This window comes from Nicotiana tabacum, chromosome 14 (assembly GCF_000715075.1).
Source record: "Nicotiana tabacum cultivar K326 chromosome 14, ASM71507v2, whole genome shotgun sequence".
In the NCBI taxonomy this organism is placed as follows: Eukaryota; Viridiplantae; Streptophyta; class Magnoliopsida; order Solanales; family Solanaceae; genus Nicotiana; species Nicotiana tabacum.
In genome coordinates this window covers 75,759,037-75,782,974 of record NC_134093.1, presented here as the reverse complement: position 1 = coordinate 75,782,974, position 23,938 = coordinate 75,759,037, and the positions used below count along the sequence as shown (strand labels likewise).

The 23,938-nt window shown below is 37.6% G+C and overlaps 1 protein-coding gene across 1 annotated transcript in view; it reads left to right on the top strand.

Annotated features, from left to right (window-relative positions):
• The first annotated feature begins 544 nt into the window (after positions 1–544).
• Positions 545–23,938, top strand: part of LOC107829543 (uncharacterized) — a 51,180-nt gene continuing 27,786 nt past the window's right edge. The window contains exons 1-6 of the mRNA XM_016656992.2: positions 545–978; positions 2,141–2,220; positions 5,299–5,349; positions 18,743–19,261; positions 19,344–19,601; positions 20,075–20,140. Coding sequence (XP_016512478.1) covers positions 769–978; positions 2,141–2,220; positions 5,299–5,349; positions 18,743–19,261; positions 19,344–19,601; positions 20,075–20,140 — 1,184 coding nt within the window. The 5' untranslated portion in view covers positions 545–768. The remainder of the gene's footprint in view (positions 979–2,140; positions 2,221–5,298; positions 5,350–18,742; positions 19,262–19,343; positions 19,602–20,074; positions 20,141–23,938) is intronic.

Here is a 23,938-nt window from a genome sequence, read left to right as displayed (position 1 = left end):
GACTCATAACTAATGTATGTGTGCAGGTTCTATTGAGGATGATCCAGCAACTCAATTTATCTCGCCATTATTACTTTTTCGCGAGGCAATTTTAGTTCTATCTTTATGTTTAGTTTAGACCTTAGTTTTTGAGTTGGGTCTTGTACTTCGTACTCATATTCTAGTACTCCATAACTAAGCTTTTCATTGGGTTGTATTAGATGTTTTGATATTATGCTTCGTTTTCACATTTTTTTTTTTATCTTGTCTATTTCTACAATTTCAGTATGACTTAGTTTGGTGGGTTCGCTTAATGGGTAGTGACTTATTGGATACCTTGTCACGACCTAAATCTAGATTTGGATCGTAATATTTAAAGTTTTAAACTGACAAATCTAACCGTGATCCATGACAAGAATAAAAAAATAAAAAAAGGAAAGAAAAAGAAAATACAAAAAGAGGAGGAATTATGGGGGAAAAACCCTGTCAGCGGTTGAAAGTGCCCGCATTTAACTTAGCGCCTGCCAGCTAATAATAAAACTACGGTCTGTAGCTTAGCTCTAGTACATTCATACCGCAGGACATACAGCTAATTATACTCTTGCACTTTGCCAATTCCACATCTCACCCTTTCTCTCTCTCTCACAGACAGATTTTCAGTCCTTTTTTTTTTTTTTTTTTTTTGCATTTTTCAAATGGAGCAAATTCAGAGTTAGCTTAGTTGAATACTACATTTATCCCATGTATCTATAGCATCCACTTCGAAACATCTCCATCACATAGCAATCGATGTCGGCGATCTACAGTCCATCTCGGAGCCCAGCCAGCTCCAGGTTGCCTTTGGGAGGCGGAGGAGCTTCCAGATTGAGATCTTCTTCGCTTAAGAAGCCACCTGAGCCACTTCGCAGAGCTGTCGCTGATTGTCTATCTTCTTCTTCTTCTCCTGCTCACCATGGGACCCCCTCCGCCACTGCCTCCGAAGCTTCTCGCACGCTTCGGGTCAGGTTTTCGATCCTCTTTTTACACTATTGAATCTAGGGTTTCTGCAAAATTTTGATTCCAACTTTTTGATAAAATTGAAGGTTTTGTACCTGCTTTTTTATTTAAAGCTCGAGTTTCCCTTTTACGTTTGCCGATGTAATGAGTAGTTGCGTCTTAATCTAGGAAATTGGGTGTGGAATGTCTAGGACTTTTTGATTTATGATGTTGTTAAGTGTAATATAGTCATTTAGTTAGCATGTTTTTAAGATAGGGGATTCTGCTGCAGTCTTTCTGGGTATTGGAAAAGGAGACAAACACAAAAACTTATAGGCTGCAAAAGATCAAAGGAGCAAGTGTGAGGTTTGGATGCTAGCTTTATTTTGAAAAGCTTTAACTACTTTCGCCAATTTGACTAATAATTTGTAAGCAAAAGGAACCGTTCCCAACTTATTGGATTAATAAATACATGAAGATAATCTTATCATGACATACAATCTGAGTGTTCAGACTGATATAGAAACTCTTGCCATGACGACAAATATCTAAAACAGTTTCTAAGTTGAAATGCATCTATTTTATTTCATACTCAATTGAAGACTTTGCAGTTATCCTAAAACTTAGAAGCTATCATATTTGGGCATTCTATGAGCCTATATGGTCAAAGGTTTTTCGTGTCGGAATTTTGAGGATAATCCCTCCTTATATGTTGTCGCATCCAATTTCTGACATGCTATTTATGTTTCCATTGTTGTGCTTTTATTTAGTAACTGAATTAATGGGACTCAAACTAGTTAAAAGGTAAGTGCTACATTTTTACAAGTGAACTATCACATTATGAATTTTAATGGTGGAATGAATAATAGTTGAATGATCACATATGCTGTTTTTCTTGCCACAAACCTTAACAAGAGAAGTAAATAACTTGTCTTAGCAGGGGATTTTTTCTTCTTAATAGGAGTCATTTAAATTGAAACTTAAGTGGTTACTGGATTATGGTGTACTAGCTCTTTTAGCATAATTGCATTGGTAAAGATGCACACTGTTTGGCATATGTCCTTCTATATTATGGTAATCATGTAGTATGGATTCATTGAAATCCTATGGACCAGCACTTGCTGTTTCTAAAATTACAAAATCAGATGAGAAATTGCATTCATTATATAAGCTTATCTTTTTACAGGAATATCTGGCAGCATATCCAACCACTGACTTGGCTTATGTTGTTATTTTGGATCATACAATAGCAGAGCGCGAACGCAGGTATACAATACTTTGTTGATAGATGCAATGGTACACTAACATGCCTATGTAGTTCAAAGCAGTATACTTCTGTATCTGTCTTATGCTGCCATAACTATGCTGAATTTTTTCTGTGCTGAATTTCAAATTTTAGCTAATTGCCATTCTTTTGATTATAAAGTTATCAAGGATTATCTAATTCTTTTCATGTAGATTTAGAACTGTTTAGAAGAGGTTTCTGATGAGTGTTTCTTTTTATGTCTTATCTTCTAGTATGGTAGAATGTATATGAGCACTTGTTGAGATGAAGTTAAATCAGTACAAATCCTTTCTCATGAGAAATATGTAAGGAATGCAACATGTACCATGCAACTTTGATTGGCACTATGGGACAATGATGTCAAATTTTTGTAAGGGAAAAGTAGGACTTTTAATAGGCTAAGTTAATGCAATATTATAGGCAAATTCCCATAAACAAAAAATGAAATAGCACAAGCTCATAAGTTGATGCGTGCTTCTAGTTATCATTGTTCTTTACTATTTTTAGTTAGCAGGAAGCTAACAAACCACTAAATGCATGGCTGATGTCCTCTCTTGCAGGAAGAAAAAGAGAAATTTTACCCTCTCGTGGCGTGCCTAAAAAGCATATTATGTTAAGAATTTAAATGCATTTCCATTAGTAGCTTTTGCAATTTGATCCAAAGCCTAGAAAAGTAATCCCAGTAAAAAGGATTTAGGAGTATCTACCCTTTCTGGACTGGAAATGGTGATATTCTTCAATCGAACTGCGTTACCCTGTATTTTATTTTGTTCATTTTTGATAAGCGTCATTGCACTATATTGTTTAGTTCAAAATTTCTACGCTTTTCTATTACTACCTGATTTACAACTTACATGGCTTATGAATCTTAAAACACAGTAACAGTGACCTAGCACAATATGTTTTTGGTGTCATACTAATTTCCAATTCTTTTTCCATAGAAGTCTTTAGTTTTTAAAAGACGAAGGTCACAAACAAGTTGTCAAAGTTGATCACCATCAATTTAGAGGTATTTGGCCTAATTTAATAACTACTTCCTTTAGTGTTTGATTTTTAATCCAAGTTAATAATTTGAGTTACCACGGATGAACATCGTAAACCTGAACATACAACCAAATATACCCAAATCGATATGGAATATGAGCAGTTTCATTACCGTTGAAATTACTACGCTTTACTATTACTGCCTGATTTACAACCTACATGGCTTATGAAACTTAGTTAACACAATAATATTGACTGAGCAAAGTATGTTTTTGGTGTCATACTAATTTCCAATTCTTTTTCCATCGCAGTCTTTTAGTTTTTAAAAGATGGAGGTCACAAACAAGTTGTGAAAGTTGATCACCATCAATTTAGAGGAATTTGACATAATATAATAAGAACTACTTCCTTTAGTGTTTGGTTTTTAATCCAAGTCAATATTTTGAGTTACCACAGATGAACTTCATAATCCTGAAGCATACAACCAAATATACCCAAATTGGTATGGAATATGATCAGGTTCATTACCGTTATCTTCTTAACTTCTGAAGGACTAAAGAAAATCGCCTCTTCAAAGGGTGAGGTATTTGATGTTATCTAAAAATATTTAAGACTACTATTTAAAAAGTCCACTTCCAAGGAAAAAAACTATCTAGAAGCCTAAGGACGTGGAAAGATAATCATTAAAAGTGATAAAATTTTAAATGGTATCATATAGCCTTTTCAATAAGATAATTTGTGATCGGCGTAGGATCTAAAAGCTTAAGTAGTAAGAAAAAATGGTGGACGAAAGGCATTTAATGTATATTGAAGTGGAGGCTAAGTTTTATAGTGTTGTTTCTCCATTCGAGTCAATATTGTGTTAATATAATTTCTTTTTGTTAATTATCAACTGTTTCTGAAGTTAATTCTCTATATTGGTATAATTTTATATTTTTTCCAATATGCCCTTCATGAAATGCAGGGTAAAGTTTGCATGTGCTTTGATTTCTGTACTAGGAATATTTTTGTACTTGTCAAGGAACAAGACTTTCTTCCTAACATGGTAAAACACAGTAATTCGTAAAGGTTTTAGTTAGGAAAGTTAGCAGCCCAGTTGATGGGAAGCATCTCGTATCCCAAACCTTGATGTAAACCTGTAAGGCCCACTAATTCAAATTTGGTGCTTGCAAGATAGCTTGATAGGATATTGGATAATTGGATGTTATTCCTCTTTTTGTATGTGAAATCTAACCTTCTTGATACATCTATTATGCGAAAGTACTTCACAATCAAGGAGTCATTGCATATTTAGTTGCTTAATCACAAACTAAAAGGTTCGTAAGAAGTGCAACATCTCCGATCATAAAGTAATTCACTATGGAAGTTGCTAGATGTTTTTCTCTTAGATGTAAAGAAAGATAGTTTTTTTGATAAAAGCTCTACATAGGCGAACACTATTGGAAACAACCTCTTTACCTCCACAAGGTAGGGGTAAGGTATGCGTACACACTACCCTTCCCAGACCCCACTATGTGGAATTATACTGGGTATGTTGTTGTTGTTTGCTCTACATAGGCGAACAAGGAAAACATTTTTCCACAAAAAAGATTACTACCATAAACTTCAAATATAGGTACCCATAATTATAGGATATTTTTCTGTGAAGAAGGAAAATAAGAAAAATAATCAATCAGTAAGAAATGTATTGTTTATGTTATTGCTTTCTGTATGTATATACATGAGAATCATTAGTTTTTGTAGCTTACTGCAAAAAGTATCTGCTAGATCCTAGTTCACACTGTACTTGAATATCATGGCAGTTTGCTGATGCTCTCCTTTGCTCTTTTAGTGTGAGGAAATATTGTTACAGCTGAAGCTAGGAAGAAAAAGATCATTAATAGTTTATTGTAGCAGCAATTTTCTTCTGTAATTTTGAACTGTTCTGTTAGGCATTATACTTCTGAAACTACATTTCTCCCCTCTTGATAATTTTTTCTGCTTTATTGCCTATTGGATGTTCACGTTTCCTATAACCATTACTTTGTAATCTGTCCAACTTATGTCCTAATTTTCCCTTTTTAATTTTGAATCAGCCCAGCAGTTGTAGCAAAATGTGTGGCGCTGTTGAAACGGTATCTCTTAAGGTAGTTTCGTCCTGTAACTTATGTTTCTTTCTTTCCCATTGAAAATCCAAGGTTCATATCTCACTGGACCACTGGCATTTAGCTTATTGAGATTGTCATCATTATACATTTTATAACAGCTTTCTTTTTTTAACAGTATTTTGTGACAGCTTTCTGTTACCACCAAATTCATCATACTCAATTTGCATGAACCTGATATTGCTTTCCTTCTTTACCATCTATTGATGTTTAATACTGTAAGATCTTAGATCTGTGACAGTTGTAAAAACCTCATTGATGTTAAAAGACAAGTTTTTATTAGAATTTATTGCAGTATTTGTAGAATGAGTAAGTTGATCCAACATTCACTCACAAATTGTTAAAAAGTAATTCCAATGGAGTTGAGCTATTAAGTTCTTTGTATCAAAGAAATCTTTTAAAAAAAACTACTGTTACCATCCTCAGAAAAAAAAAAAAACTTGAAAGAAATCATTTTTATGATCAATCATTATCTTATCGTAGGAATTTGACAAGGTCAAAAGAGAACATACAAAAAACAAATAAATTATTTTAGGTTAAGAGAGCATTTTGTAAACCAACAAACTCTTCATAAATTACCAAGTTCTAGTTTCAATTCTTGTAGGGAAGAACGTACACGCTTCCTCCATTTAATCATTAGCATGAAGCATCAATTTGTTTGGCAAAATTTGGCATGAAGATTTTAGAATAGGCAAGTTGATCCTTCATTTACTGAGTTTTTAAAGTACCACATTTGTTTCATTCTATATGATAGTATTTAATAGGGAACATAGTTTAAATTTTTTGTCCGACTTCACTAAAGTAATAGTTATAAAGTTAGTTTGATTGAGAAAATGTAGTGTTAGATAGTTATGCATTATGTATATAAGTAGTCTAATCCCTCATTGGATTTGGAGTAATATGTACTATGCAGAGCATAGCTATAAATAGGGCTTCTTCTTGTATCATATTGAAAAGTGATATCAATAATATAATTTTTCTGTGTTTTCTCACATGGTATCAGAGAAACCGTGAGAGATTCATCGCTGTGCAAAAATACCAGCGACTCCGGGAAGAAAAAAATCAGTTAACCGGAAAATTTTCCGGTTACCGCAGGTCTGTCCGGTTAAAACTCCTTTTCCGTTAGTGTTGTGCAAAAACCAACACCACCACGAGGTAGATCAGCCTTCGGCGACTAGTCCCTGAAATTTTCTTCGGCAGAAACCCTCGCACGCGCTGCCGGCAAAATTTTTCCCGCGAGATTCCAGGTCATGCGCCGCCGCGTGAGGCACTCTCCAGCCATTTTTTGACAAAATTTCTTCTTGACAGTTGGCTCGTGAGGTGATTCCGAGCCTACCCATCTAGGTTACACCAAATTTTGACAACTTTTTTATTTTCCGGCGACTCGTAGATTCTGGCGATTGTTCAAATTTCCGATGGCTACAATGTCCTTTTTCTGTTGCTTCTTGACGGTTGTTTGTGACTTCTTGATTATTTGGTCCAACAATGTCTTTGGGATTTGATGTATTTGATTCTAAAAACACAGGTTCTGAAAATTCAAGCTTCATGATTACGTCAGAACCCTTAATGTGAAGTTCAAACTATTTAGACTGGGCTTCCTTTGTTGAGTTGTGGTGTAAGGGTCAAGATGTTCAAGATTATTTAACCAAAAAAGCTAGTGAGGGAGATGAAAAGGCTAAACCACTTTGGGAGAAGAACGATGCTCAATTATGTAGTATCCTGTGGCGATCTATTGATCCCAAGTTGATGCCCTTGTTTCGTCCATTCCAGACATGTCATTTAGTTTGAGAAAAAGCTCGCACTTTATACACTAATGACATAACTCGTTTCTATAATGTGATATCACAGTAACAAACTTGAAGAAACAAGAATTCGATATTTCTACTCGGGACAAGTACATGCAGTCATGGAAGAATTTGAGATATTGGTGCCAGTTTCTGCTAGTGTTGAAAAGCAACAAGAACGACATAAGATGTTTCTAGTTCTTACCCTCCCTAGACTTCCTAATGACCTTGATTCAGTACGTAACCAGATTTTGGCTAGTCCGATTGTCCCTACAGTTGATGAATTATTCTCTCGATTACTTTGCCTTGTTGCAAGGCCTAGTCACACACTAATCTCATCACAGATAGTTGACTCCTCTGTTCTCGCATCCTTGGGAAATCGGGTATCTCATACTATGGAGGATAGACGAGGAGGTGGTCGTTTTGGAAGGTCTCGATCCAAGTGTTCTTATTGTTATAAGCTTGGACATACCTGTGAGGTGTGTTACTCTTTGCATGGTCAACCACCTAAAAATTTCCATGTTGCTCAAACCGAGACTATAGGTAACCATGGGTTTTCTTTATCTGAAGGGGAATATACTGAGTTCCTTCAGTATCGAGCAAGTAAGCAGACATCTCCACAAGTAGCCTCCGTTACTCAGACTAATGCTTCTGTTGCTAGTAATTCCTTTGCCTGTGTTTCTCAGTCTACTACTCTTGGACTGTGGGTCATGGACTAAGGCGCCTCTGGTCATATCTTTGGTAATAGGTCACTTTTGTCAATTATTGTTTATTCACAGTCTCTTTGGTATATAAAATCAACTTCGGGCAAAGGACTGTTGTTTGAGGATCGAGGCCATGAGCAGATCGTTGGATACAGACACTGATTGGGCAGGATCACCTTTTGATAGACGTTCTACGTTTGGATATTTTATTTTAGTAAGAGGTAACGTGGTGTCTTGGAAGAGCAAGAAGCAAAATGTAGTTGCTCGGTCTAGTGCAGAAGCTGAATATCGAGCAATAACTATGGAAGCACATGAGCTAGTTTGGATCAAACAACTGCTCAAGGAATTGAAATATGGTGAAATTAGTCAGATGGAACTGGTGTGTGATAATCAAGCTGCTCTTCATATTGCGTCAAATCCGGTGTTCCATGAGAAAACTAAACACATTGAGATTGACTGTCACTTCGTCATAGAAAAGATACTCTTAGGAGATATCGTTACAAAGTTTGTGAAGTCGAATGATCAGCTTGCAAATATTTTCACTAAGTCCCTCACTGGTCCTCGTGTTAACTATATTTGTAACAAGCTCGGTACATATGATTTATATGCACCAGCTTAAGGGGGAGTGTTAGATAGTTATGCATTATGTATATAAGTAGTCTAGTCCCACATTGGAATAAGAGTACTATGTACTATGTAGAGCATAACTATAAATATGGCTTCTTTTTGTATTATATTGAAAAGTGATATCAATGATATAATTTTCCCGTACTTTCTCACACATAGTATAAGGCCCTGCTAGGAAAGTAGTTATGGAGATTCAGGACAAAGGAAAATCCTTTATGGAGGGAGGTGATAGCGGATAAATATAGGGTCATGGGATGTGGTGGAGGACAAAGAAAGTCACTATGCCTTATGGATGCGGATTGTTGATAAATATATTGAGGGGATGGGAATAGTTTAGTGTAAATATATCCTTTTGGGCAGGAGATAGGAACGTTAGTTTTTGGGACAAAAGTGGTATGGGGATAACACTTTGAGCAATATGTTCCCCAACATTTACAACATTTCATGTCAAAGGGAGATAATAGTCCAACGTAGAAAAGTGTTTTGGGATGTGAGTTTTAGGAGAAACTTTTAGGATTGGGAGGTGGGCGAAGTTCCGAAGTCTAATTGAGCTACGTCTAAAACAAAGTACATTACAAGATTGCCAGGATGTATGGAGATGAGATTTGAGGAATAATGGTTTTCTCGGTTAAACCTTTGTATAGAAAGCTCCTGATTAGTGAGAAGGTTGCTTTTCCGCATAGTTTGATTTGGATCCCAAAGGCATCGAGAAAGATTTGCTTCTTTACTTGGTTAGCAACTAGAGGAGTAATCTTGACGGCTGAGAACCCGAGGAAGAGGAAGAGTACTTATGTCAGTTGGTGTTTCATATGTAAATGTTCGGGGGAAGACGTTGACCACCTTCTCATTCATTGTTTGATTGCATCGAGGTTATGGTGGGAGATTCTTAATTGGTATGGTATATCTTGGGTGATGCAAGGCACAATGAAAGAGGTGATCTTTAGTTGGGAAGAAAAGGGGAAACATGGCATGGAAGCTTCCAGCGCTAGCTCTTTTGTGGGTCATTTGAAGGGAAAGAAATAGGAGAGTTTTTGAGGGTGTCCAAATGAACTTTGTTCCGTTGAGAAGTAGACTTTTGTCGCTTATTTCTATTTGATGCACCCATAAGCTAAGTTGCTACGACACGGCAGGTTAGGTGCGGCACTTGTGTCGACACGACTCTAGTATGGGTGTGGGTATGAGATCTCTATCGGATCTGTTCAAACAACTTTGGGTATTTTGACCATGACGATAGAAAAGTTCGAGACGAGATACAATTTGATTCTCGAAATCAAAACCAAAACTTGGGTAAATTTGAAGAAAATTGCATACTTTATTTAGAAAATCAATCATTTACTTATCCACACTTTACAAGCTATACGTAAGTATTCCAGAATATTTTTCATAATTTAAAAATATTTTTATATTTTTATTTTTTTGAATTATTTTTAGCCAGATCCCCGCACCCGTATCCGTATTAGGATCCGTATCCCCGAATCTTAGAATTTACATCTCGAAGGATCCGACCTCTAGATCCGCACCCGTGTCGGACACCCGCACCCATGTCCGAGCAACTTTCTCATAAGGTTACAATATTGCATAAATGACTGCGTGTTCGTTCGTAGAAAACCATATTTCTAATTGTATACGTGCATGTTTTTTCGCCCAATCATTATTAATAAAATTTATTACTTTATAAAAAATCAATATTAAGAGCTTAATGGTAAAATGAATTTCAAGAATGTTCCAGAAAGAAAAGAGGATTATATAAATTGAAATGGAGGGAGTTATGTGTGTTCAAGGAAAACCGAAAACCAAGCTGGAGAAACAACATTTTTTATTTGATTTGGTTTGATTTTTAAGTTTAAAAAACCAACAAAATTTGGTTTGATTTGTTTTGGTTTTAAGCAAAAAATAACCGAAAAACGAACCAATCTGACTATATAAATACTCTATTAAAAAATTATAATTATGCACGCACATATTTTTTATATTTTTGAGAGTAATGCTTTTGGCGATATTTTTGACTTGACTGGTTTATTCTGTTGGTGTTGATCGTTAATTATGTCGGAGGCTTAGTCCCATGTCGGAATAAGAGTAGTATGTATTGCGCTTGGGCACAGCAAGGATGGAATGTTACTTTTAGGAGGGCCTTGAATGACTGGGAATTAGAGAGGGTTGTGGATTTCTTTAATATCTTGGAAGAATTTCAAGGTCTCGGAGAAACTGAAGATAAACTTTGTTGTAACCTTTGCAGGAATGGGAATATTACAGTCAAATCCGCATATACCTTAATTTCTACTCCAAACCAACAGTTAGAATATGTGGCCCTGGAGGTACTTTTGGAAAGTCGAGGTACCTCTCAAGTATGCTTTTCATGGTTAGTTGCAAGAAAGGCTTGTCCAACCCAAGGGAACTTGAGAAAATAAGTTTTCAGCTATGCTCTAGGTGCCTATTATGTGGTACAACTATAGAAACTAATAGCCATTTGTTTCTTCATTGTCCTTTTACTGACCAATTGTGCCAGCTCTTTCTTAATATTGTGGTCCTTAAATGGAGCATGCCAACAAACACTTGTGATTGCTGAAGTGTTGGAATTACAATGGGGGTATAGTGAGACAGAAGAAATGGTGGAGATTGGTTCCTACTTGCATTTGGTGGACAGTTTGGAAGGAGAAATTTGAGAACTTTTGAAGACAAGCAATTCTTTACAGAACATCAAGATGAAGTGTTTTCTTTTGTTTCATTTCTGGTGTAAAGAAAGCTGTGTAGAGGAGGCAGAATCTCTAGTAGACCTGATAGGTGCACTGTAATCTTAGGTGGACATAGCTGGTTTTTGTTTTCCTTGTAAATATGGATTGGCACTGCCCTAATGCTGTTTTTATTTATTAATGTTCATGTTACCATTATAAAAAAAAGTAGTATGTATTGCGTGGATGTAGATATAAATAGGGCTCTTTGTATTATAATAAATTAAATATATTTTTTCCCGTGCTACTTCTCACATGGTATCATAGTTTTGGTGAGATAATTATCAACGTGCGTCACTCCAACGACATAAGGGAAGAAAGAGCTCAGTCGTGGTGCAATTTGACAGTGACCTAAGTGGCTATTTGCATCAACCTTCAGATCTGACGATGTTGTGCGAAAATCAACACCACCACGAGGTCCACCATAGTTCGACGACCATGCTCTAGTCACACCCTCCGGCAGATCTCATGTCACACGTCGACATGTGCCTAGTAGGTCCCCAGAATTTTTGGCAAGTTCTGTTCACGCGCCGGTGCGTGAGCCCCTTTTTCGGCATATTCCAAGTTTGATTTTCCTTCTGCGGTGGTCGCCTGCCTCTTCCGACTTGACCTATATAATTTTGTGAATTTTCAGTCACCGAAACAGTGTTTTTCAAGATAGTTCTTCAATTATCCTGCAAGATTTATTGATTTCCGGTCACTTCAAGTGAAGTTCTTGGTTTCCTAAGGTCGTCTTTCCCTTTCCAACTCCATCTAATTGAAAAATCTTTAGTTTCTGCCATCGGCATAAGGTTCAAAGTTGTTTCGTATTCTGCCAGAAGCGAACTTGTTCTGACTTGGCATTCCAAGGTTAACCATATAAGTTATAGTCAAGAGTTTGAGAAATTTGTTGTAGCAACATGAGATCCAATACTATGAATAATTAGATGGTTTTTCTATCAGATTATATTGAGTTCCTTCAGTACAAAGTAAATAGACATATTTGAAGATAACTTCCGTTGTTCAAACAGGTAATTGCGTGACTTGTGTTTCCCAATCTTCTTCTTCTTCTGACTTTTGGGTCATTGATTTGGGTGTATCTTATCACATTTATGGTAACAAATCTCTTTTCACTACTATTTCTTACTCTTAATCACTCTCAATAGTCACAATGACCAAGGGATCTCAAACCATGGCAACTAGAATAGGTCATAGTCCACTTTCTTCCTTACCTTTGAATTCATTTTTTTATGTTCCCGGTAGTCCTCTTAATATCATATCTCATTAGTTGCTTAGCCAAATCATTTAACTACTTTATTTTATTTCTTGATGACTTTGTTTTTATATATGAATGTAGTATGGGGCAGATCATTGGTGCGTGAATCAAATGGACTTTATTACCTTATTTTTGCTAAATCACATAGACTCACATCTTATTCTCCTTCAACAGCTTGTCCTGTTATTGATTCACCGGATTTATTACATAAATGGTCGTCGCATCCCAGTTTATCAAAACTTCAGAAAATGGTACCCGATTGATCTCAGTTGTCAACTCTAGAGTGTGCGTCGTGTTAGCGCGATAAGCATACTCTCCCCCATTTCTCTCGACGTCTTGATAATTGGGCAGAGTCACCCTTCACTTAGTCCATGATGTTTGGGATCCTAGTTGGATCAGTTCTACCTTGGTATTCTGTTACTCTATCAGGTGCACTGATGATTATTTCAGGTGCACTTGGATATTCTTGATGAAAAATCAGATCTGAGTTACTTTCTGTTTTCCAAACCTTCCACGCCAAAAAATCCAAAATCAATTTGGGGTTTCTATCTGCACATTTCATAGTTATAATGTAGAGTATTTGTCTTCTCCATTTCAGCAGTTTACGAACTCTCATGGGATCATTCAACAAACATCATATTCATACACATCTCAACAAAATTGGGTAGCTGAAAGGAAGAACAAGCATCTCATTGAGACTACTTGTACCCTTCTCATAAAATCTCATGTTCTGTTGCGATTAATCGCATGCCATCCTCAGTATCCAGAATCAAGTTCTATTTTTTTTCTTGTTTCTCCACTTACCTTTGTTCTCTCTTCCACCTCGTGTCTTTGGGAGCACATGTTTTATTCATAACCTTATACAAGGAAAATATAAGTTAGTTCCCCGTGCTCTTAAATGCGTATTTCTAGGTTACTCGCGAACAGAAAAGGGATATTGATGTTATTCACTTGACCTCTAGTTTTGCCTTATGTTTGCTGATGTTACCTTTTTTGAACCCAGCAATACTTCACAGGTTCAGGTGATCACTTAGGCATTTCTAAGGTGTCACTAGTTCTATCTTTTGGAGATTCAGTCACTTTCTCCTCTATATCTTCCTCCACAACTCCAGCTCCACCACCAACAACTTCAGTTCCATTGCCCACAACTCTAGCTCCACCACCTACAACTCCAGTTTTATCACTTACATGTCCAGTTCCTTTTAGAGCTCCACCACTCCTGACTTATCATTGCTGTCGGCGTAAAACATTTGGTCCAGATGATTCACATCCTGTACTAGGTCCTTCACTTACTGCGGGCTTGTCTTTTTCTAGTCTACCGTTCGCATTTCGAAAGGTATTAGATCCACTCTTAATTCTAATCCCCATTATACTTGCATGAGTTATCATCGTTTATCATCATCTAATTTTGCCTTTGTGTTATCTTTATCCTCTATTTTTATCCCAAGTCCATAGGTGAAGCGCTATCTTATTCTGGATGACGACATGCTATATTCGAAGAGATGTCTACTTTACATGCTAGTGGTACTTGGGAGCTTGTTCCTCTACATCCGAGTAAATCTACCATTGATTGTCGTTGGGATTATGCAGTCCAGGCTGGTATGGACGTCCAAATTGATCGGCTTAAGGCCTCCCTTGTTGCCAAAGGGTATACTTAAATATTTGGGCTTGATTATAGTGATCATTGTCGTTGGGATTATGCGGTCCAGGCTGGTATGGACGGCCAAATTGATCGGCTTAAGGCCTCCCTTGTTGCCAAAGGGTATACTCAAATATTCGTGGCTAAAATAGCATATGTCCGACTTTTTCTATCCATCTCTATTGTCCATCATTGGCCCTTTTATCAGTTGGACATTAAGAATTCTTTTATCCATGGTGACCTTGAGGATAAGGTTTATATGGAGCAACCGCCTAATTTTGTTTCTCAGGCGGAGTCTAGTTGCCTTGTATGCCGATTGCACTGGTCACTCTATGGTCTGAAATAGTTTCTTCGAGCTTGCTTTGGTAAGCTTAGCACAGTTATTCAGGAGTTTGGCATGATTCGTAGTGAAGCTAATCACTTTGTGTTTTATCGGCACTCTGCGCCAAATCTAAGTATTTATTTGATGGTTTATGTTAATGATATTGTTATTGTTAGTAATGATCAGGATGATATCACTAGTTTGAAGCGACATCTCTTTAAACACTTCTAGATTAAGGATCTTTGCAGATGGAAGTATTTTTTAGGTATTGAGATCGCTCAGTCTAGATTATGTATTGTTATTTCACAACAGAAATACGACTTAGATATTTTTGAGGAGACTGGTAATGACGGGTTGTATACCCGTTGATACTCTTATGGATTCAAATGCTAAATTTCTACTAGGACATGGGGGGCCTCTTAGCGATCCTACAAGATATAGGCGACTGGTTGGTAAGTTGAATTACATCGTTGTGACCAGACCTGACATTTCCTTTCTTGCGAGTGTTGTGAGTCAATTTATGGACTCTCTCCGTGATAGTCATTAGGATGCAGTTGTCCGGATTCTTCGGTATAAGCCCCAGGCAAAGAACTATAGTTTGAGAATTGAGGCGATGAATAGATTGTTGGATGTGCTGACGCTTATTGTGCAGGATCACCTCCTGATAGACGTTCTCCATCTGGATATTGTGTTTTAGTATGAGATAATTTAGTGTCCTGGAAGAGCAAGAAACAGAATATGGTTGCTCGATCTAGTGCAGAAGCAGACTATCAGCAATGGCTATAACTACGTGTGAGCTAGTTTGGATCAAATAGTTGCTCAAAGAATTGAAGTTTGGAGAAATCAATCAGATGGAACTTATGTGTGATAATCAAGTTGCCCGTCATATTGCATCAATCCGATGCTCCAGGAGAGGACTAAACACATTGAAATTGACGATCATTTTGTCGGAGAAAAGATACTCTTAAGAGTTATTGTTACAAAGTTTGTGAAGTTAAATAATCAGCTTGTAGATATTTTCACCAAGTCCCTCACTGGTTATTGTATTAGTTTATATGCATCGGCTTGAGAAGGAGTGTTAATGTATATAGGAGTATTATGTATTATGTCGAATGCGGTTATAAATAGGGCTCCTTGTATTATGGTAAAGTAACTTATATTAATAAAATATTTTTTTTCCTGTGCTATTTCTCACACTGATAAAATTTGTTTTATTCGAGACGAATATTTGTAATCTACATGCTTCCGTGTGAATGGAAGTACTTTAACATATGGACTAGTTAAGTGTTTGTATGCACTTTGTGAGGTGCTATTACTATCAGTCTGCATTGGTATATTATGCATGGCAATCTTGTTTGGCAATTACACAGATTTTGTCCTTGATAGTGTTATGTCACATTTTTTTAAAAAGATCGACAACAAATAAAAAAAGCCGAAAAATGAATAAATAAAACTCAAAAAAACTATCAAAAACTCAACCGATGAAGTTTCTACTAATTTTGGTTTGATTTGTTCAAGTATTTGAAAACTTGACTTAATTGATTTGATTTCTCTTTAGAGAAACACCGACTCGAATTGAACCGTGATCACCCCTAAAGGGAGTAATAACTATGGAGTGAAGCTTTAAAGGTTATTCTTTTAGAAGGTAACATATTCAGTGTGTGTGTGTGTGTATATATATATATGTGTGTGTGTATATATATATATCACATCATCAGCACAAAGTTTGTACTTGAACCAAAATTTATAGCTTGATAGGCTAAAATAAAAAGCAAAAGCCAAAAATCCTTGTTCTTACGAGGAGCCTAAAACTTTTGTGATCGAGTCCTAATTATCTACATATTCTTGTTTATACCAAAAACTAAAAAGAAGAGTACATTTCAAAGCCTAAAATCTGATGAATAGAAGGAAAGAAGATCAGAAAGATAGGCGAACGACTTGACTACAGTATAGGTCGGATGTTTCCGTGAGCAGTAAGCAACAGATCTCCCCTTATTTTGGGAAAGCTGGTGGCCGCGTGTGAATTCTTTCAAGGCAAAGGGCGGCCTGATTCGACATTCTTGTTTACTCTGATCCGGTCGAGGTGGTTTTCGTTTACCAACACGTAGGTGTTCTAAATTCCTATGATCGAGTCTTTCTGGCCCCTGTGAACATCTTTTCTTAATGTATTAAAGAGGGACTCTCTAACCGGTGAAAAGTGGTGGGTGTCCATTAACGGTCATTCCTGGCTCGGCTCCGATAACGCAATTCCGGGAGGAGTCGGTAGTTGGGCACTGGATCCCTTCGGACTTGGAGATTGTGTGACGCAATAATTCATCTTGATTAGAGGTAGGCCGAAGAAGTATTGAGTAGAAGTGATTGGGCAAGACATGACACTTCTTCAGTTTATTGAGGACATGACCCTAATTAGGATGGTGTGGAGGTCGAGAATTAAGTTAGAAGGTTAGTAGGTAGTCGTAGTATTATTCTCATAGTTCCTTATTCTTAGATATCTATTACTACTTGATGTTGTTTCTGCTTTGGTTTTATGATTACCTTGTTGTTGTTACTGCTTCTTTTCCATTGACTTCTTCAATATTGTATTTCTTTCTCTAAACTGCTGTGACTATGCTTGCTTGGAGCCGAGGGTGTATCGGAAATAACCTTTCTACCTGCAAAGGGTAGGACTAAGGCCTGCGTACGCACTACCTTCCCCAGACCCACTTGTGGGATTTCGCTGGGTATGTTGTTGTATAATTCATCTTGATCTTCTGTGTAGAGCTATTTTGTATCTTCAAAACACCTTGAATTCTTTTTTTCCAAATAGTCCACCAAATAGTTGCCGGTACAATTTTCCATCTGTTCTTGTTAGAAGTAGAGCTTTCCCCTGTGTTCCAACTAGACAAAAGTTTAGAAGTTCTTCCAGGCATTGTCCATATCTAATACCCCTGAGACTGATAAACAATTGCCACAGCTGACTAGTCACTCTACAGTGTAGAAACAGCTGGCTAATTGTCTCTGCATCTTGTCCACATATAACATCTTAAGCAAATTGGCATTCCCTTCCTCCTTAGATTTTTCCGAGTGAGCACTGCTTCATTAGCCACTAGCCAAGTGAGACATGCCACTTTGTATGATGCTCCCTCCGTTCCAATTTATGTGAACCTGTTTGATTGGGCACGGAGTTTCAGGAAAAAAAAAGACTTTTGAAATTTGTGGTCCTAAACAAGTCAGAATATTTGTATGGCTATAATTCTTTTGAAACTTGTGGTATTAAACATGCCAGATTATTTGTGTGGTTATAAAAGTTTCTCATTATGGGTAGAATTGGAAGTTTAAGTTAAATTGTTTCCAAGTTTAGAAGGGGGTCATTCTTTTTGGAACGGACCAAAAAGGAAATACGTTCACATAAACTGGAACAGATGGAGTATCACTTTCCAAATATGTTTCCATGACCATAAGTTGATTTGAGATCACTCCTGATTCCCGTCCTTGTATGCTGTGCTAATTGTGTAAGTCTCACTGCTATATTTACTCCATGTAAGAGTATCTCCTCCTCCTTGTAATCCTCTCAATTGATTTGAGGTAATGTAGAATTCTGTTATTCTGGGCATTTCCAATCCTGTAGCAGCCTTTTGAAAGTTATATTCCATCTCCGAGTACCCCATACCTCCTTACTCCCTGTTGGTTTAGAGCATATAAATCAGGAAATAGATGCTTCAAACTTCCAGTTCTCAACCAGTTGTAAAGGTTTTTGAATTACAGAAATATAAATGGAAGTAAAGTTTCTGAAAAAGATCATTTTTATGATCATTCATTTATGTGGGAATTTGACAAAGTGGAAAGATAACATGAAGAAATGATTGCTGGTTATAAGAATTAACTATGACAAACAAATTCATTATAAAAGTCATGCTATAGTTTCAGTCCTTGGAGCGATAAACTTACTATAACCTACATTACATTTACTCATCAGCGTGAAGCGTAAATTTGGTTGCTACAAATTTGGGATTTGAAATATAAGAGGAGACAATGTAATTACATCATCAGCGGGCTATAACTACTCTTCCTTGGATCTGATTCAGCCAATTTCATATATTGTAATCACTTTAATTAAACTTGTATTGATAAACAATGAGCGACCTATGGAACTGAATCAATCCTGACTTTCCCCTCTCACAAAACATTAGTGGGGCCAGTTCAAGTGACCTCAAATTTCATGTTTACCGTGCTTATAATATCCTAATTTCAGCTGAATACTATGGTCATTTACTTCTCTTACCATGAAAAACCATAAATCTCTCACCATTACAACTCTGCTTTATGTTTGTTACAGATATAAACCCAGCGAGGAGACATTGGTACAGATCGACCGATTTTGTGTAAGCATCATTTCTGAATGTGATGTGGGTCCCAACCGAAAATTGGCTCCATGGTCACGTTCTTTAAGTCAACAAAGTGGTGTATCTACAACATCAACTACTGTATCACCTTTGCCTGTTTCAAGTTATGCATCAGGAGCACTTGTGAAGTCCTTAAATTATGTTCGTTCTCTAGTCGCGCAATATATCCCAAAGCGGTCATTTCAACCAGCGGCTTTTGCTGGAGCAACATCTGCATCAAGACAAGCACTTCCCACGCTGTCATCTTTATTGAGCAAATCCTTCAACTCCCAACTTAGCCCTGCAAATGGTAAAGAATTATTGGAGAATAAAGATGTGTCTACTGTTTCAACTTCAGAGTCACCTATTGCTGAAGAAATTAATAGAATGGAAGATCATGAACTCACTGCTTTTGATGTTTTCAACTGGCGTTGGTGCAGAGATCAACAATCGTCACCATCTCTATCCAAAAGGTAGTTAATTTGTTTCCTAGCGGTCTGCAATTTCTATTCACTCAGCGTGGCATTTACTAATTATGGAAACCTCAACTTTCAGTGACCATCTTTTGAATCCCAAAGATGTTAGTGCACATAATTTCCTCGAAGTAGGTGCAGCAGCTCTTCTTGTTGGTGACATGGAAGCAAAAATGAAGGGTGAGCCTTGGAAAATCTTTGGCAGTACGGAGATGCCTTATCTAGATCAACTTTTACAGCCTTCACTGCTCACGACTGTGACCAATTCTGCATCTGCTCGTGCCCACTTAAGAGCAATAACAGCTCTAAAACGTTCTAAACCTGGGCCTCAACAACTATGGTAAATTCAACTTGCACTGTTTCTCTTCTATATCTTTTTGAATTTTTGCATCTTAATGTTGCTTGAGGATGCTTTGTAATATGATAAAAAACAATCTCAAATTCTTAATGGAAGTGAAAGGGGATTCATTTTGTCCAGTGAATTCGATGTCTTCTTTCACACTAGATGTGCTTTGTGCAAGCTGATGTATAAGTTGATTTTTTATTGTTTCAGCATTGGTGCTTATTTTTACGTGCTATTATATCTTGAATAGTATATAGGTACAAAAGCATGTGGAGCTTTTACTTAAAGTTATAGAAAAATGGACTCCGTAATCTGTATTATCAGAAGTGTTGAAAACCCTTCTTTATCTCAACGATGTACCCCTAAAAGAGCAATAGTATAATCTCAAGTCATGCAAAGTAATGAATCTAAACCATTGAAGCTCTAATTATTGTAATACTAACTTCTTTCCTTATATATGTATAAATCAGGGAGGATTCTCCAGTGAGCACTTTCCGTCCCCGTGCAAAGCCGCTTTTCCAGTATCGACACTACAGGTATATCATGAGGCATTACTTACTAAAAAAGTATATGTCATGTGGCATTTTCTTTAAAATAATTCAAGTGCTTAGTTCTCTCTATAAGCAACTTTTTCAATGCGAGATCAAGAAATTTTACGCTTTTCAAATTGTAGATGATTTTGAGTTCTTATGTCTAACCATTGATTCTTCAAATTTGGTTGCCAATTTATTCTATTTTGCTTATGATATGTGTTAGTTTATAGATATGTATAGTGTAGTCTTGTCCCACATTGGAAGAGGAGTAATATCTCCTTGTAGTGTATAGCTATAAATAGGGACCTCTTGTATTGTATTTATCATCCAATATCAATAACATATTTTCTCCCGTGCCTTCTCACGTGGTATCAGAGCATTAGTGAGAAAAGATCGCTGTGCGTCATTCCAGCGTTAACCGGGAAGAAAGAACTTAGTCATCGTGTAATTTTTCCGTTGACCTAAGGCTTGTCTAAGTGAAAGTCACTTTCTGTCGGTGTTGTGCTAAAACCAACACCACCACGAGGTAGATCACCCTCCGACTACCAACCCCTGAAATTTTATCCGGCAGAAAAGCCGCCACGCTCCTCCACGCGCCGGCAACAACTTTTCCGGCGAGGGTTCCGGCCACTTTCCGGCCATTTTTTCGCGAAGCTTCTTCAGGACAGTGTGCTCTCCTCAAAATTCCGAGCCTACCCATCTAATTCAAATAAAATTCCGGCCACTTTTATATTTTTCCGGCGTGAACAGTGACCTTTCTGGCCATTTTTTGAAAATATTTCTTTAGGACAGCTTGCTCGCAAAGGAATTCCGAGTCTATCCATCCTGGTTACAACAAATTCCGACAACTTTGGAATTTTCCGGCGAGCTACAGTGTTTTCGGCGTGAACAGTTTTTCCGGAACTGAACAATGTTCTATTTTCCTGCTGTAAACAGTGTTTTTCAAGCTATTTCTTCAGTTTTCTCAGAGGAGTTACTTATTTCCACTATTTCAAGTTAACCATACTACTACAAATTGTAGCGACATGGGAACCGATGCTTTGAATAGTCAGATGGTTTCTTTAGCAGAGTATATTGAGTTCCTTCAGTATAAAGCATGTAAGCAGACATCTTCTGAGATAGCTTCTGTTGTTCAAACAGGTAATAGCGTGACTTGTTTTTCCCAATTTTCATCCTCTGAGTCTTGGGTCATTGATTCAGGTGCATCAAATCATATTTCTGGTAATAAATCTCTTTTCACTACTATTTCGTATTCTCAATCTCTTCCAAAAGTCACAATGGCCAATGGGTCTCAAACCATGGCAACTGCAATAGGTCAAGCAAGCCCACTTCCTTCCTTACCTTTAGATTCAGTCCTTTATGTTCCCAATAGTCCTTTTAATCTCATAGCTGTTAGTCGCTTAGCCAAATCACTTAAATGCGCTGTTTTATTTCTTGATGACCATGTTTTTATACAGGAACGCAGTACGGGGCGGATCATTGGTACCGGGCGTGAATCAAACGGACTTTATTACCTTATCCTTGCTAAATCACATGGACTCACATCTTGTCTTCCTTCTACAACTTGTCCTGTTACTGATTCACCAGATTTATTACATAAACGGTTGGGACATCCCAGTTTGTCAAAACTTCAGAAAATGGTATCTGGTTTATCTCACTTGTTAGCTCTAGAGTGTGAGTTATGTCAGCTCGGTAAGCATACCCGCTCCCATTTCCCTCGGCGTCTTGAAAATCGAGCAGAGTCACCTTTTACTTTAGTCCATTCAGATGTTTGGGGTTCTAGTCGGGTCAGTTCCACCTTAGGATTCCGCTACTTTGTCAGTTTCATTGATGATTATTCCAGGTGCACTTGGATATTTTTGATAAAAAATCGATCTGAGCTGTTTTCTATTTTCCAGACCTTCCACGCTGAAATTCAAATCAATTTGGGGTTTCTATTCGCACATTTCGTAGTGATAATGCCCGAGAGTATTTGTCTTCCCAATTTCAGCAGTTTATGAAATCTCATGGGATTATTCATCAAACATCTTGTCCGTACACATCTCAACAAAATGGGGTAGCTGAAAGAAAGAATAGACATCTTATTGAAACTGCTCTTACCCTACTTATACAATCATGCTCCGTTGCGTTTTTGGGGGATGCAATTCTTACATCTTGCTATCTTATTAATCGTATGCCATCTTCAGCTATCCAGAACCAAGTTCCATTCTCTGTCATGTTTCTCCATTTACCTTTGTTCTCTCTTCCACCCCGTATCTTTGGAAGCACTTGTTTTGTCCATAACCTTACTCCAGGAACAGATAAGTTAGCTCCTCGTGCTCTTAAGTGCGTATTTCTGGGTTTCTCGAGAACACAAAAGGGGTATCGATGCTACTCTCCTGACCTCCAGCGGTACCTTATGTCCGCTGATGTTACCTTCTTTGAAACCCAATCATACTTCACAGGTTCGGATCATCACTTAGATATTTCTGAGGTATTACCAGTTTCTTCTTTTGGAGATTCAGTCACTCCAGCTCCACCACCTACAGCTCCAGTTGTAGCTCCACCACCTATAGCTCCAGTTGTAACTCTACCACCTACAGCTCCGGTTGTAGCTCCACCACCTACAGCTCCGGTTGTAGCTCCACCACCTATAGCTCCAGTTCCTCCACATATTCCAGTTCAACCTTCTGCAGCTCCACCACTCTTGACTTATCATCGTCGTCCACATCCAGCATCAGGCCCAGTTGATTCACGCCCCGCATCAGATTCTGCACCTACTGCGGACTTGTCTCCTCTTAGTCAACCAATTGCACTCCGCAAAGGTGTACGATCCACACTTAATCCTAATCCCCACTATGTCGGTTTAAGTTATCATCGTCTGTCTTCACCACATTATGCTTTTATATCTTCTTTGTCCACTGTTTCTATTCCTAAGTCTACAGGTGAGGCACTATCTCATCCAGGATGGCGACATGCTATGATTGACGAGATGTGTGCTTTATATGCGAGTGACACTTGGGAGCTTGTTCCTCTTCCTGCAGGTAAGTTTACTGTTGGTTGTCGTTGGGTTTATGCAGTCAAAGTCGGCCCGGATGGCCAGGTTGATCGGCTTAAGGCTCGTCTTGTTGCAAAAGGATATACTCAGATTTTTGGGCTTGATTATAGTGATACTTTCTTTGCCGTGGCTAAAGTAGCATATGTTCGTCTCTTTTTGTCCATGGCTGCTGTACGTCATTGGCCTCTTTATCAGTTAGACATTAAGAATGCTTTTCTCCACGGTGATCTTGAGGAAGAAGTTTATATGGAGCAACCACCTGGTTTTGTTGCTTAGGGGGAGTTTAATGGTTGTGTGTGCAGATTGCGCAAGTCACTATATGGTTTGAAACAGTCCCCTCGAGCTTGGTTTGGTAAGTTCAGCACAATTATTCAGGAGTTCGGCATGACTCGTAGTGAGGCTGATCACTCTGTGTTTTATCGGCATTCTGCTCCTAATCTGTGTATTTATCTAGTGGTTTATGTTGATGATATTGTTATTACTGGTAATGATCAGGATGGTATTACTAATCTGAAGCAACATCTCTTTCAACACTTCCAGACTAAGGATCTGGGCAGATTGAAGTATTTTCGAGGTATTGAGGTCGTTCAGTCTAGATCAAGTATTGTTATTTCACAGCGGAAGTATGCCTTAGACATTCTTGAGGAGACTGGAATGATGGGTTGCAGACCTATTGACTCTCCTATGGATCCGACTGCTAAGCTTCTGCCTGGATAGGGGGAGCCTCTTAGAGACCCTACGAGATATATGAGGTTGGTTTTCAA